A 16,363-nucleotide genomic window follows, 5' to 3' on the forward strand; every position below is an offset into this window, starting at 1 on the left:
TATATATATTAGAATTTTTGTTAGTTCGAAACGATGATCGGAATGATTTTAGGGAAAAATCATTAGTCAAGATTGTAAGAAAAAATCATGACGAGATAATCGTTTTCCATTGAGTTTAGTGAATATTTTTGAATGTGGAATACAATTAAAGTAACGATAATGGTAAAACTGATACCATATAACAATTGCTATATTATTCCATTGTAAAAAGGAAGAATTGAAATAGAGAGGAAAAAAATGTCTGTAGATTTTTTTTTGTTCTATTTATTTTTCTTTTCAACATCGATTTTCTTTGAGACGTACTCGTTTAACTGTTCCTGACAATGCCTTTCGTGTTTCCTACGAAGCCTTTCTCCTACGATCGTCTGTCTTCGACAACGCCGAGTTCCTAACTTGGATTTATTATTCTTGGCTCTCCTTCGTTTAGGAATCGTCATCGAGAAGTAGTTTTAAACTGCAAAGGAACCTTTTTATTTCTATGTTTTTTTTTCTTTTTTTTTTTTTTCAATTCTTATCTTTCTCTCTCTCTCTCTTTCTTTCTTTCTTTCTCTTGAGTATCGCTTGTTTAATCCTATGAAAAATTAATAGGATAACTTTTTCTAGGACACTCGTTGAAAGCACATCCCATTGATCTCTGTCCAATGACACTTTTTCACTTTCTCTTATTCTTTTTCTTTTAGTTTTAATTTTCTTTTACTTAGATTTTCTTGAATTCGTTTTAAATTGAACATAGGAGAGCAGAAGTTGCGATAACATTGGTGAAATTTGAAATCTGTTGGAAATACATGTTACCATATGCCATCATCGTATTTACGTCTGATCATTTAAACACGTTTTCTGTATGCTTCGGGTCTTACACATTCGGAACTTTCCGTTAATGCGATTTGAAATTTTCCCTATTTATATTTAATTACTTGCGGGAATATGGGGATGGGGATGGGGATGGGGGAGGAGAAGGTTTCGCGTGTACAACTCATGTGGTTTTAATGAAAAGTCACATCGAAAATCGATTCAACGGGCAACGGAGATTTTAAGTTTTCATTAATTATTCATACGCGTATTTATTACTCGTTATATTTGATCGTCTATGGAAAACGCACACACACAATGTTAATATATACACATATATTCTTTCTTTTATATTACAGAAGCAGGAACGCGGAACGTGTAGCAACTTTGAGACTAGAAATGAGTTGAGAATCGGCTACGATGTTGAGTCGTTTGTCGGCCGTGGTGGCCTCCATTTTGGTTCACCAGGTACACTTTTTGTGCACCGCAAATTCTCAAGGTAAGAACGATCAAATATTATATTATAATTCGAATCATCCAATGAGCCAAAAAATTGGGATCATTAAAGGTTTATTATTTAGAGCATTGACATTAAGTAGTAAAGAATTCCATACAAAAAATAAGAAAAGAATTGAGCTAATCTTAAAAAATAATTATTACCCCAAGAGTCTCATACACATGGTGTTTAATAAGTTTAAAATAGATAAAGATCACAAAAAAGAACAGAACAGCAAGAAAATTATCAAGTTCCCGTTTATCAAACCTTTGTCGAATAAAATAAATAAATGTTTTAAAAATACTAATGTGAAACTAATATTTTATAACCTAGTTAAAATAAACTCAATATTTACAAAACTAAAGGACAAGGTTGATAAACTAGAACAATCGAACTTAGTTTATAAAATACCATGTGAATGTGACAAATGTTACATAGGACAAACCAAGCAAAAATTAAAAAAAAGATTAGAACAACATAGGAATGATTGTAAATCTACGAATGTACAAAAAAAAATAATACTAATGCGTTAGCCGAACACCATTTCAAAACAGGACACAAATTCAAATTTGAAGATGCAACCATTTTAGACAGAGAAGACAACTGGTACAAAAGGAATATAAGCGAAATGTACCACAAAACGAATAACAATACAGTTAACTATAGGACAGACACGAACAATTTAAACAACATCTATAATGAAATTTAAAAATTCAATTATCATAACAGGACACACAAATAGAGGACATCATAATACTGAAAATACCTAGATTATTAAACACTAGTCTAGATAGAATCAGTATTTGATTACGTGTGATAAGATAAGATGTTTAGGAATAAATTGTATTGTAATATGTTAAGTATTATTGAAATGTATGACTCTGAAAGAAAGTGTAAAGAAACTGTAAAGATCGAGGTAAAAAATTATTGTAATTTATTGTAATGTTTTACATAGATTAACAAGTCATAATAAAAAAATTTGTTAGTTGCTGATGAAGTCTCAAGTAAGGGACGAAACGTACAACTGGTTCAAAAATAAATTGTTCATAAGATTTAACAACCGTCCAAAATTCCCTTTGAGACTTATATTAATAATATTTATTTCTGGACAAGAATATTGATAATTCAATTATATTCAACCTTGTTTCCCTTTTTCTTTTTTTTTTTTTTATTCTTATCGAAAATAATACTATCGGTAGACAATTTTGTATCCTCTTTCTCTCTCTTAATAAAAAATTACACATAAATTTGTGTGTACTTACGAGTAAAAGAAAAACGAACACATTTTATATTTTATTAAGTGTTTAAAATAGCGAATTAGTTTACCAACGAGAATTTCAATGAATGTCCCGAGAATAATACGTTGAGTTTCGGTTAAGAAGTTTTTTTTCTTTGCTGTATAAGATGAAAAAAAAAAAAAAAGAATAGGAAGAAAAAACGGGGAATAAAATATATTTCATTGCAATGGAAAATGATTGGGAAAGGGGGAAAGATTATAGGTGCTGAATAATGAGCCACAGATACTGAATGCCTTTCGCTCGAGGCTGCAGACATTGTCCTATAATTTTCCAATTAAGGCATTGGATTCTCATAAATTTTAGGACCTTCGACAGAAACCATAAATTCAATGTCGAGCGACAAGTCGTGTGCGGTGGGTCTAATCGTACTTTTAGACTCCAGACGGTCCTTACATTACGAAAGGGGAACGATGAAATCGAGACTACTGAGAGAGAGAGAGAGAGAGAGAGAGAGAGAGAGAGAGAGAGAGAGAGAGAGAAAGAGAAATAAAAAGAGAAAAGAAAATGATAGTAAAAGAAGGAAGAAGGTTGACGATGAATATCGATTAACGGATCCTTCCGAGACGGCGTAAAAATTCTATTCTCCCATTTTTCCAAAGTAGAAGAACAAAAAATTACTGCGATTGCATACGCGTCAAAACAAATGCCCAATTTCTTTTTTTCTAATCTATTTCGAAATCTCGTTAACACGTTTTTATCTTATTAATTTTTCCGTTTCTTCGGATTTTCTTCTATGCTTTTTTTTTATTTTATTTTAATTTCTTAATAAACAACTCTTTAAAAGTTGGGGGGGGGGGAGGTCTTTTAATTTAATCGTAAAATTTTGTACGAATTAAACGTTATTGTCGATACTTATTAATTAATGCAAACAAACATCTTTTTTTATTTTTTTTTTTTGAAAATAATATATAACTCTTTAAATTACAAATGTGATTACACGAATAATTTAATAACAAAAAAAACGTAAGTAAATTATTAGAAAAAAAAAATAATAAAATGTTGAATATAGGTTATAGGAATATACAGAATATAGCGTGTAATGTTTAAACATTATTTGTTTTTTTTTCAAATCTAATTGAAACGGTTGACACCTTTCAAAAACATAATAAATATACTCGTGGATGTTTTAGAAAGACGTATTTCGAAATCCTAACCAGTAACACCGGATTTATCCTTCATAGTTTTGAGATTATGTGCTTCGTCTTTTCAAACGGATATTTGAAGTCCGTTCGGTTTCTATCCTTTTTCTCGTGAGTGGGTTGGTTATCTCTTTGCTAACGGTAGAAAATTCAACTCGTGAGATTGGTCCTGTTAGAAAGAACGTGGGCTTCCTCTCACTCTAGTTGATAAATTTTCTCGAGGATTATCCTGTCGGTTCTTTGGAAAATACCGGGGGACCTACCTATCTGAAGTGACTTCGAATGAGTGAAAGAAGAGAAAAAGAAGAGGATAGATAAAGATATAGATAAAAAAATATATATATATATATATATTATATATAGATAGATAGATAGATAGATAAAAGTAAAGAATAGGTTTCGAATTAGTAACAAAATCGCCGATCGTCTTAAATTCGATGAAAAATAATTCTCAGATGTTAGTCGTAACTCTTTATTTCTCTCTCTCTCTCTCTCTTTCTCTCTCTTTCAAAGAAGATCCTCCAAAAAGCTGACAGCGATTGCAAGCTTCGGAAATGAGAAAGAACAGGGTAGTATCTACTATCTTTATTCGCGAGAGAAACCGCGAGTCACCGAATTTGATCGAAAGATATTGCACTTCTTTCTTTATCTCTCTATGTGTGTGTGTGTTTGTGTGTGTGTGTGTATGTGTTCTTCAAATTCTCTAGCTGTTCTTCTTCTTCATCTTTCTTCTTCTTTATTTTCTCTATCCACTTTTTCTCTCGCTCAAACCATCCCCAAAGATTCTACCTCTATAAGAGAAATGAAATTGCTCTCTCTCTCTCTCTCTCTCTCTCTCTCTCTCTCTTTCTCTCTTTCTTTCTATTTTTTTTTCTTTTTCTTCTTCCAGCATTTGAATCAAAGAACTTCTCGCGAAAAAGTGACTTTATTACTTCTTTTTCTTCTTCTTCTTCTTTTTCTTCTTCCTGGATCATTCCTATTCTTTTTCACGATGTGTTTGTGTGAGCCAAGGCATGTAAAATGTATTTTAAGCGTTCCCAAGTATGCACATCTTGTTCCAAAGAAAAAAGGCGGTAGAAAAGAGATTCGATTTTATTTATTACGATCTTATGATATTTTTTTTTAAATGCTGAAATTATATCATATATTCGTATTTTTGATATGTTGTTCAAATATATACGTTATTTATAATAGAAATGAACATAATACGTATTCGTGTTTTAATTAATTTCGCGATGTATTCATTGGCGGTATTGAATTTGTTCAATTCGTATATACATTTGTGTATTTTATTATAGAATTAATCTTTCTTGATAATAATGATAATTATAAATAATATATATATAAAAAGAAAATGCAACATATTAATAATACAATTGAAAACAATAATTATTCACGATATTACTGTAATAATACATTTCTTTTAAGAATCTAAAAAGAGGGAATAACGAATATAAAGAAAATATAATATTAAAAATAAAAATAATTCAATTCAACATAATTCAATGACGATATAATTGTACACCGTAATAGAATATAAAAAAAAAAACAAAAAAAAAAATAACTACTGAACGCTAATGATATACTTATATAATACGGTCTTCTTTTTTGTACAAGAATATCGAACAAAACTATGGAATGATATATAAAAAAAAAAAAAATAATAATAATGAAAAGAAAACAGGAGTACTTAAATAAATAAAAAAGAAACGAATGAGAGATATCACCTCGTTAGCAGGAAATCAATGCTTATCTCGAGCCATTATTATCCGTAATTAGTAAAACTGTTCTATCGTGTGTTCGTTGCTATGGGAACGTATGACGCATAACAAGGAATTGATGCTTGGTTGTGGGACCACATGCATACTCGACGTCTCCATGGTAAAAGCGAGATGCGAAAAGCTCTCGATTGCGAAACACGTGAAGAGAATCGAATTAACAGGGCTACCACATTCGCTATTCAAACTGCATGTTGCCTAAAGGGGATCATGAAATGAAACAACGCATTTAGTCTTAAGAACAATTCTTTGTTTTCTATTGGATGTGTATCGTTTTAATCGAAACATTTATATTATTATATTTCCATAATTTCATTTGATTTACTCTGAAATTCTATATTTTATCATTGTTTTGTTAATAATTGACAAAATATTGTCACATTGAACGAATCGAGAAATATTGAAAGATATTAGAAAGAATTTATTGATTGAAATATATTTTTGTCAAGATTTTGTTCATAGTGTTGCGTAAATAAAAAAAAATCATGCTTCTTGTCCATTATTTCTGATCACATTTGTATTCACTTATTATACATTTTATTATTGGTCTCTCGTTTTATTACTTTTACTTAATAAACTTTATTCGCTTGTTGATATTTAATATTACATTTGTATTTAATAAAACTGATTTGCTCTTTATTTCTTATGTCGAGAGTTGAAATTATTACCAATTCCGGTTGGAAATAACTTCGTCAATTACAAAGTTAACATTGCTTAAGTAGATTACGAGTTTTTTCATATTTCGAATTGGCTTTGAAACGTGTCATTTGTGAAAATGAAACAACACAAACCAATTTATTGTGCGAACCCGCATAAATAGCATTAAACAGAATGATTTAACAAATAGTTATTAACTCGAAAAAGTATTATCATTATTATCAAACAACACTTTTTTGCAAAATTACTTTATCAATAAATTTGATTATTATCGTAAAATATCGCGTCACCTCATTATACTCTGCATCGATTCAACCGGCAAAACCGGTATTAACGTTGCACAAAAATTGAGGTCATGCAATTGATACTTTTTATGAAGAGTAAAAAAAAAAGTATTCTCTTTTTGGAAGTTCCGTTATATGAATTTATATATTGAAAAAAGGGAATATTATTTTCTTTGATCGAAAATAGAAATGGTATTTAAATGAAAAAAAAAAACAAAAAATAGAAAATAAATATAAAACGAATCTCGAATCGATTGGAAACGACAAATAACGAAAGTCAGATGAAAGAGAAAAATATAGAAAGAGAAAGAGACAGAGACAGAATCAGAGAGAGAGAGAGAGAGAGAGAGAGAGAGAGAGATAGAAAAAGGGAAAATTCATTTTCCATAAAACGAAATGTAGTTCGTGATAGATTTTGGTTATAGTATACAATCGATTTACCTATGTACTTACTTACTTACCTATATAGTCACGTTGTAGATGTATATATATATATGTGTGTGCCATTAAGAAGTATACAAAGTCATTTTAAACGATTGCAGGCGTGAAGCCAGTTCCCGGACTGGAAAACCTGCCGAGGTCGTTCTGGCGTGAGCTCAGTTCACCCTTTACCGAGGTAAGTTTTGCGCACGGTTAAACTCGGAACGTGAAGTTGCCTTTCGGAATCGGGATGCCGATCTAAATTCGTTTCTCTCGTTTTCGACCTTTCAAAGAGCAACGTTTCTATACGCGTTTGTGGTTTTCGAAGGAGCGTTGACGTCATTTCGGTATGCGTTTCACTTCTCGTTTCGTGCCACCAACTCCATTTCGAGTATCCATTTTGCGTAGAGATGCATGTCTCTTTATATGCGTGTGTATTATATATAGTATAATACGTCCATGCATCTACGCAATATATGTATATATATATTTTATATAATATCGTATTTCAAATCCTCTTTTTTTTGTTTGTTCACTTTTAACTCGGTTATATCATCACATTTTTTCATTCCCTTTTCGCGTTTATTAATTTATTTATTTTTTTTTTTTCTCAAATGTTATTTAAATGAATTGTTATTATCGTCAATTAAATTCTATTCCTATTTGTATTTTGTTTATTGCTTTTTTCTTTTTCTTTTTTCTTTTATATTAGAAATATCGGTGAAAAAATAATATTGATAATTAATTTGTTGCCTTTGTAATTATTAGATATGGAAATAATGAAAATTTTCTTTTCAACGACAACGGGAAAGTATTTACGATTAATTAATAAAATTAAACACGTGAAAGAGAAGTTTTAAGCTTTAACAAAGTTTCATATAAGAATAAACAAAAAAATAATATAAAAGCTAGAATCTATCGTTTAGTTTTTCTAATTTGTTTTAATTCATCAAAATGTTCTTATTTATCGTTCTTATGTTCATCGAATGATTCTTATCTCGACTGTTAATTGTCTACAAACTCGTGTGACGTCATAGTTATTGTCGTGAGAAAAGAAAAACTAGTTCCAATTTGTACGTCTCCTCGAATTGATTAAACTCGAAAGGTTTTAATCTACCTTCGTAAAACTTCATGTCAGAGTCCCGTTATATTTGACGTTTTTGAAGATCCTTTTTTTACGACATCACGTCCACGTGACCGCGATGCGTTTCAGTATATCGCCTGTAACATCCAACGAACCTCTCCTTCCACCTTCCACCACCACCCCCTTCCCACTTCAGCACACTCATTTTTGCTCGTTTTCCTCGTTTCTCCATCACGCTTTTACATTCACCGGTGTCGTAAAGTTTTTCCTTCACCGATATAATCTATCTTTCGCTTCGTGGTTATCATGATCAAAAAGAAACGTCAAAGTGCTATCAAAAAACTATCTCGCATGAAAATCTTTACACTAAGGCAACCACTCATTTTGCATCTTATTCATCTTATTATTATTATTATTATTATTATTATTATTATTATTATTATCCTTCTTTTTTATTTCCTTTCGTAATATATTTTTTTATTTATTTTATAAACCGTGTTCTCCTCCTCGACGTTTATTTTTCTATATCTAATTCGAAATCTTTTGTTTTATTTTCTTTTTCTATTTTTCCTTTCATAAAAAACATAAAAGAGTACTATCGAATAATAATATCTCGCATAAAAAGTCTTTTCTAAAGCTTTCATTTTCCATCTTATTCTTATTTTTTATTAACCCCTTTATAATTGTATTTTTTTTGTTTATTTAATACATAAAACCACTCTCCTCGCCGTTTCTTTTTTTAATTTTAATTATAAACATTCGCATGTTATATCCTTTTCTCTTGTTTTTTGCTTTTTAAAAACAAAAAAAATACATAAGAGAACGCTATCAAACAATTTTCTCGCATGAAAATCTTTGCAAGGTACAACAACCTCTCATTTTGCATCTTATTATTTTGCTTGCAGGGTTTTATATTTTTTGTTTTTTTTTTTTTTTTTTATGTTTTCATCTATGTTATTATACAGCTCCCTTATTTGAAATGTTAAGATTTTTTTCTATTATATTTTTTTTTTTTTTTCATAATATTCATCGTATACAATTACCCCCATCTCCCATTCCCTTTTTTGATGATATTTTAGCTCGCGCCTATTACGAGCAAGCTAGCTTTTATACGTCATGCCTAATAAGGGACCGAATTGGAAATTCGTTGGGAGGGGGGGGGGTTGATTCGTCGATAATGCAATGCAATGCAAATAATAAGATAAATGCATAATAATAAATTTGCCCTACCGCTACGAATTTATTGAAAATATATTGTGAATGTAATTTCGCATCGAGTTTAAAGTTCGCCGACCTGAAATTCATTCGTACGATTCGTAAACCACAGCTGGTAGATCGATTCACGAATATCGAAAGGATAGAAAATTCAAAGTATACCTTTCGCAAAAAGGGAAAGACCCTTTTAATCTGAATCGTTTCTTTTTCTTCTTCTTCTTCTTCTATCATATTAAAGATTACTTATTTGCACGATTATTCGAACATTTAAATATCAAAATTATAAGGAAATGATTTTTCCACAAGAGTTTCATTTCAAAAAACCATAAATACGAGCTCGAAATGAAAATGTTATTCTTATCATCGTAATACGGCATCGATAAGCAAAAATGGGAAAAAGGAAATATGGATTGCTTATCAAACGGCTATTATGCAAACGTGTTTGTTATAGATAAATGATTAAATTAAGTGAGACCATATCTTGTTTCTTTTTTCATTTTCCTTTTCCCTTTTCCTTTCGACATTTTCACTTCGAACGAGAATGTAAATAGAGAACCGGGAATAGTTTTTAACGAGCTGACATCACGGGTGATTCATTTTATTGACCCCGTTTCAAAGTGAGAAAGAGAAAATCGATTTATTTGTACTGCCCTAGTCGAATTTTTATTTCAAAAATGAAAAAAAAAAAAAAACTTAAAAGAACAAAAAACAAGAAAAGGAAAAACGAGACGGAAATATTAAAAGTAAATTATTTGAGAGAATAGTGAATTTTTTCTTTTTTTAAATTATTAAATATATTGTTATAAAACTTCTACAGGGGTTGTTCTGTATTTAACGTAGAAATAAAAAATAAACCAACACTGCGTTTAACATTTTTTTTTTTTTTTTTACTGTAAAATAAAATCTTTTCTTTTGCGTTTTATTTTTTTTTTTTTTTTAATTCATTCGTATTCGTAAAATATATTGGTGAATTTTAATTTTTTTAATTTGGTACACCATATATATATATATTATATATATATACGACTGCATATTCAATATATGTATTTGTTACGTGTTTCAGTTATTACATTCGATTTAATTTACAGGTGTACGAGGAGGACAATTTTGCAACCGAAACCGGTGCAACGCCCGAGCCAAGGCCGTTTTTCGAAGATCCAGAAAGCAACATTACAGTGCAGTTAGGTGCACAAGTACACATGCACTGTAGAGTACAAAATTTGCAAAAGAATTTGAAGGTAAGTTAGAGATGACGATTTTTATTTATTTGTTTATTCATTTTTATATATACGTAGATCTATTAATTCTTTTCATTGGTAACAATTCATATATCGTTCAACTACACTTTAGTGTACGTGTTATCGAAATAATAATAATAATAATAATAATAATAATAAAATATATGCGAGTGTCAGATGTTTTTTCGTACAAACGTTATGTGAGCGTACAGTTATTTAAAACTTTATTCAAAAGTTATAAAACATGAATTGTAGAAGTGTTTTTCTGTTCAAAATGTTACCCACTTACGCGAATACGAATTTGGCACCGATTTATTATGGTGTTTATGACATGGCAAATTTTTCGTTGATTTCTATTAATTTCTACAATTGCATCCCTAATTCATTTTATACTAATATCAAATATGGCTATCTCAGTTACATGAACTTTTTGTTTTATTTTCTTTCACGAATAAAAATCTAATGAAGTTAGGTTAGATGTTTTAGACGGGCCATGTTATTGTTCAGATAGTATACAACATATGCAAAAGCACTAAACATCATTTTTGAGTAACACATTTATACAGCTTTACAATTTATAATATAATTTTTTAATCAAGCTTTAAATGAATTATGCTAATATATAAAGCACATTTTTTAATATTATTTTCTAGCGTAGAATTTTTGCTCGCAACGTTTCTATGGAAAAACATTTGAAACTCTTTATGTGTGTGTGTATGTAACACGTACATTCATTTATAAAACAACTGTTAAATCTAGAAATTCTCTCACATCTCTTAATAGTTATTTTGTATATTTATTTTTAAATAAAAACCACCGATGTGGTCCGTATATAATATTTGATTTTAAAATAATTTCCGAACAAAATGCGAATTTTATCTGGAAATGTTATTTACTCGATTGAAAATTTTTCGACATTTTGAGGACGGGAGAAGGGGGAGGGGATACTAGAGGGCTGGGGATGTATTTTACATTCTGTTCATTCAAATTAATTTAGAATAATTACGTCGATGTTAAACCTCCGATTTTCGAGCTTTTTTATTTAACCAAATATAAAAGAAATAAAGTGAAATAACGTTGAATAATTCACCATTAAAATACAAAAATATGGAGATGATAAGCGCGTTATTCGAATAAACGTTTGAAATTTACTAATAAGTTTGATAATTCTCGTTGATTTATGGGATACTTTCAAGTGATCTTTGTTTTGTTCATCATTTTTGTTCTTTTGTTTTTTTGTTTTTTACTCTCGTGCCAGGTTTCATCGAATTTATTTATTTTACAATTTTTTATCGTTCCTGTTGTTATTTTGTTAAGGTTATTATTGGTTTCTCACGGTTGAACTTTCCAACCATGTAATTCCTATGTCTCTTATCATCCTTTTTACGTCAACGTAAATACGAAGGTATATATTACATACATAAACGTACACGTGCAAGATATTATACATATATATGTATCATACAAATTCTTTCGAATTCTTGTATAGTAAATTCGAGCTAGAAATATTATCTTTTTTGTTAATTCCACAGTTTTAGAGTATTATCATAAGGAATTACTAATACGAAGAGTAAGAGAGTTGAATAATACTTGTTTAAAATTGAATGTAAGTAATATGGTAGAGAATTTTACTATCAAAAAAAGAAAAATCATTCAATACAATAGTAAAGAATATAATAATAATAATAATAATAATAAAACTACACTATTCGCATTTTGAAAAGAGTGTACTGTAAAAACTGTCGATTAATGGGAGATGAAAAAAACATTGGTAGATATGTAAATTGACGAAAAACGAGAATAGCGTCACACGAAACGTCAAACATCATTTCGTAGGATATAGAAACGTTATTTTCTGGTAGGTGTGTGCGTATGTATAACACGTATATGTATCCTAAATATGTTGGTATGTGACGATACATTTATCTTATAGTTATGTCCATAAATTGTTGTCAGCATTTACTAATCCGTGCGAAGCTTGCTATGCTTTAGAAGCTGTCTACGAACGACGAACGTGAAACGTTTTGCTCGTTCACCGTAGTGGTCCTCGGAATTCAATCTTTCTAAGTGGGACAACGGTAAATCGACCAAACAAGTTGTTCTGCACGGTTAGATGAAAGAGAGAGAGAGAGAGAGAGAGAGAGAGAGAGAGAGAGAGAGAGAATGACGCCTGCATTCGCTGAAGTGTTTTCAACTGCATCGACATATACTTCTTTCGCTTTTAAAATGATCATCGTTAAGTGACTTTGGATATTTCGAGGTAACCTCTTGTTTTTCGTCAAATCTAATCAAAATCATTTTTTATTCGAAAACTTTGTACCTACACGTAATTTATATTTTTATAATAGATAATAATTCCATAGGTTTATTTACGTTATTCATTTTTTCATTGATTTATATATATATTAACAATGATTATTTATAAATAATTCGTTAACTTTGGGATTAGTTTGCAAATACATTATATGTTATAATTATTTCATAATTACTTTCAATCAATAGTTCTATCATAATTGCTTATGTTATTTCTCCGATAATATGATATTTGTTTCATGATTATTTAGTATTATATATTATGTCGACAGACATTGATGTGACGAAAAATAAAATAATTTTGAAAAGGGGGTTAACGGTGTTGTTAGCGATTAATAGATATTACAAAAGTTATATTGTAAAAAAATGGGATTAAAATTATATTAGTGAATAAAATTTAATTGTTTTCTAATAATACAATGGATTTTCTTAAAATCATTGTACGGAATATTTCGAATATTATTTTGCATTAATATAATATGTTAGGTGAAATATTTTTATTGTTTGTTAATTTTGATGAGAATCTCTCGTTAATCGATCACGTGAGTTAAGGTGTCTGCGATAAATCGAATTTTCGTTGGTTTCACGCGTGTCCTCTCGCGGAATCGATGCAAAGAGAAGAAGTTTCACATGGACGCTTAAGAAGAGGAGTAGGGTGGAACTTGAAAGTTTTCCCTACGAATTTCCAAGTTCGTTAACTCCAACAAAGCGAGCGTTTGTAACGTTGGCTGCGATCAATAATGTTAATAAGAAGATAACTTTAACTAGTTCTATAGGATGGGGAAGTGAAGGACCAAGTGTGAGAGAGAGAGAGAGAGAGAGAGAGAGAGAGAGAGAGAGAGAGAGAAAGATGGTTGTTGTTCCAGGCGTTTTGTTCCCTGCCAACTACGAAAGAGAGTTTCCAACACGTAAATACACGTGCAGATAATACATTATAAAATACTGCGAAAATTCGATGAGATTTTAAAGAAGAAACGAAAGTGTAAAGGGAGAGAGGAAAGAAACTCAAAAATCGTGATTCTACTTTGTTCTTATTATCGATACTTGAATCTGGACTAGTCACGTCATTTTTAGAAAAGATACTTTTGTTTACAGTTACTAGTTAGTACTACGTGAAAATTCTTGTCACGTTGGTACCACGCTTTTTGCCACCGGGAAAGAAACTTTTTAACTCGACCAAGTCAGACCTATCTCCCTTTCTTTATCTTTATCTTTATCTCTCTCTCTCTCTCTCTCTCTCTCTCTTTTTTTCTCTTACTTTCTTCCTATCTCAAAACTTCTTCTCTTCCATGCTTTTGCAATCAGTTTAACGAGTAAGCCGCGACGACGCTAATTGTGAGCGAAGAGAAACGGCCTCGAATTATTTACGTTCACGCGGAGTCGAGCTTGTTTATCCTGGAAGTTAGTTATCTTCGTTGTTTTGGATCTAGCTGAGGAGAGATGCAATGAATAAATTATCTTACTGCATATTTATATGTGATAATAATAATTTTCTAGTTTACGTCGATACTCTTTCTGTTTGTTTCTTTTCCTTTTTTTTCTTTTTATTTTTTCCCTCGTAATTGTTTCTTCTTTGTATTCAAAATATTATTATTATTATTATTATTCAATTAGTTATTTCTCTCGTCCCCATAAATAAAATTATTAATAAATAAGTATCGTAGGGAAATTGGACATTATAAAGAACTAGAACTTAGTTTTGATTAATTGGACGTTTAGTCCCTTTATTGGGACTTCTTCAGCAACTTAATCTCTAACGTTCAGCGTCTTTTTCATTTGAGCAAAAATTTTTCTTTGAGTGTTCAAATATAACGGATTAAGATATAACGAAGTTTAGATGGTTAGTTTTTCGAATATTACAAGAATGTATGTCTGTTCAAATGAAAAAGACGCTGAACGTTAGAGATTAAGTTGCTGAATAAGTCCCAATAAAGGGACGAAACGTCCAATTAATCAAAACTAAGTTCTGGTTCTTTTTAATGTCCAATTTCCCTACGATATTTATTTATTTATTATTATTATTTATATTATGTATATAAAATCGTGATATTTGATGATAGTTTAGAAAGAGGATAGTTTGTTCATTACAATGATATGTTTTTCACGTTTTTACGACGCTCCGTTCAAAAGATACAGCATTTTCAAATTTTTTTTTATTCTTAATGAGAAATACATTTATACATAGTAATAGTAGTAGTAGTAGTAATGGAAAAGACTATTTACGTTTCAACTGATTAGTAGCGTAAAATCCAGGAATTTATATGGGTCACTGTGTCAATGAACCTTATCAATGAATTATCTAGGTCAAGAGATCAATGAATTTATCTTTCATTCGAATTGAAATATCTCGAGAATTAAAAGTCTTAGCGACTTTGAACACAGATCATTTTTAAAGAACACATTATTTTTCTCTCTCTCTCTCTACGCGCGTTGATATTATTTATAATTATTTAACAACACGTTGTGTAAACAATTTGTTTTCCACCAAATTCTTATGACAAATTTTTCTTTTATTTTTGAAAATAAAAGATGAATCGTAAGACACAAATTTATGATTCGTTTAATTATTAGACAAAATTATTCATTTTTTTAATAACAAGTTATAAATCATTTTGAAAGATTGATCGTTTGTTTCTAAACATTTATTATAAACAATTTAATTAAAAATAATTTTAAATATGACATATTTTTTATATTATTTCCAATTAAATTATAAATCGATCAAAACATCGTTTTACCACTTATCAAATAAATTAATAAGTTTATTATAGAAAAAAACAATATTATTCGAACAATTTTTCAAACAAATCATTGTTATAAATCCTATAAGTTAAAAACATATGATATACATACGTACATATATACATAAGTATCATCGTTTGAACATTGTGCTGATGCAGAATATTCGTCGAGAGGGTTTTTTTCTAAAGAACATAAATAGCACTTTGAGAGAGAAGCCTACGAATGGTATAGAAACGTTCCTAGCTCTGGCGTGTAGCACAAGGACGTTCTTTCGAGAGAGTGTGAGAAAGAGAGAGAAAGAGAGAGAAAGAGAGAGAAAAGAGAGAAAGAGAGAGAGAGAGAGAGAGAGAGGGAGACACTACGAGCGGTTGGCTGGAGGGCTCTTAAAAGAAAAGATATGAGTGTAAGGGCACAGGAAAAAGGGTAGAAAGAAAGAAAGAAAGAAAGAGAGAGAGAGAGAGAGAGAGAGAGAGAGAGAGAGAGAGAGAGAGAGTAAAGAAGAGAGGTTGGAAAGCGCGTCATCGCACTCCGCTTAAAGAGGATTCGGTATCTGTGTTTGTCGGCGGATTAATTCAAGCTCAGGGCCACTTTTACGTAGAACCATCTTCAGTGTTCCTCTTCTTTTATATTCCCTGACACGAGACGTCGTCGCTTTCAGATTTGTCATATTCTACTTGTCCACTCTCTCTCTCTCTCTCTCTCTATTCTCTTTTTTGCGTTACAAAAGATCGAGTCTTTTATCAAAATATAAAGATAGAAGGAGAGAGAGAGAAACGAAAGCAGAAAAAGTAAAGAAATAAAAACGAGATAAAGGAAAAGTAAAAAACGGTAGGGGAGGGGGAGGGGAAGGGAGGGAGATATAATACGAGATAAAGAGAGAAAAACAAGCAGAGAAAGGAAGAGAATGAAA

General features: G+C 30.3%; 1 protein-coding gene across 4 annotated transcripts in view; it reads left to right on the plus strand.

Annotated features, from left to right (window-relative positions):
- LOC106790326 (peroxidasin) overlaps positions 1 to 16,363 on the plus strand; it is a 214,106-nt gene that overhangs the window by 73,366 nt on the left and 124,377 nt on the right. For all 4 annotated transcript variants that reach the window (XM_014755144.1, XM_014755135.1, XM_014755152.1 and 1 more), the window contains exons 2-4: positions 1,149 to 1,288; positions 6,984 to 7,057; positions 10,249 to 10,398. In XM_014755144.1, coding sequence (XP_014610630.1) covers positions 1,210 to 1,288; positions 6,984 to 7,057; positions 10,249 to 10,398 — 303 coding nt within the window. In that variant the 5' untranslated portion in view covers positions 1,149 to 1,209. The remainder of the gene's footprint in view (positions 1 to 1,148; positions 1,289 to 6,983; positions 7,058 to 10,248; positions 10,399 to 16,363) is intronic.

Source organism: Polistes canadensis, unplaced genomic scaffold, assembly GCF_001313835.1.
Source record: "Polistes canadensis isolate GaletaPanama2010 unplaced genomic scaffold, ASM131383v1 scaffold_7, whole genome shotgun sequence".
In the NCBI taxonomy this organism is placed as follows: Eukaryota; Metazoa; Arthropoda; class Insecta; order Hymenoptera; family Vespidae; genus Polistes; species Polistes canadensis.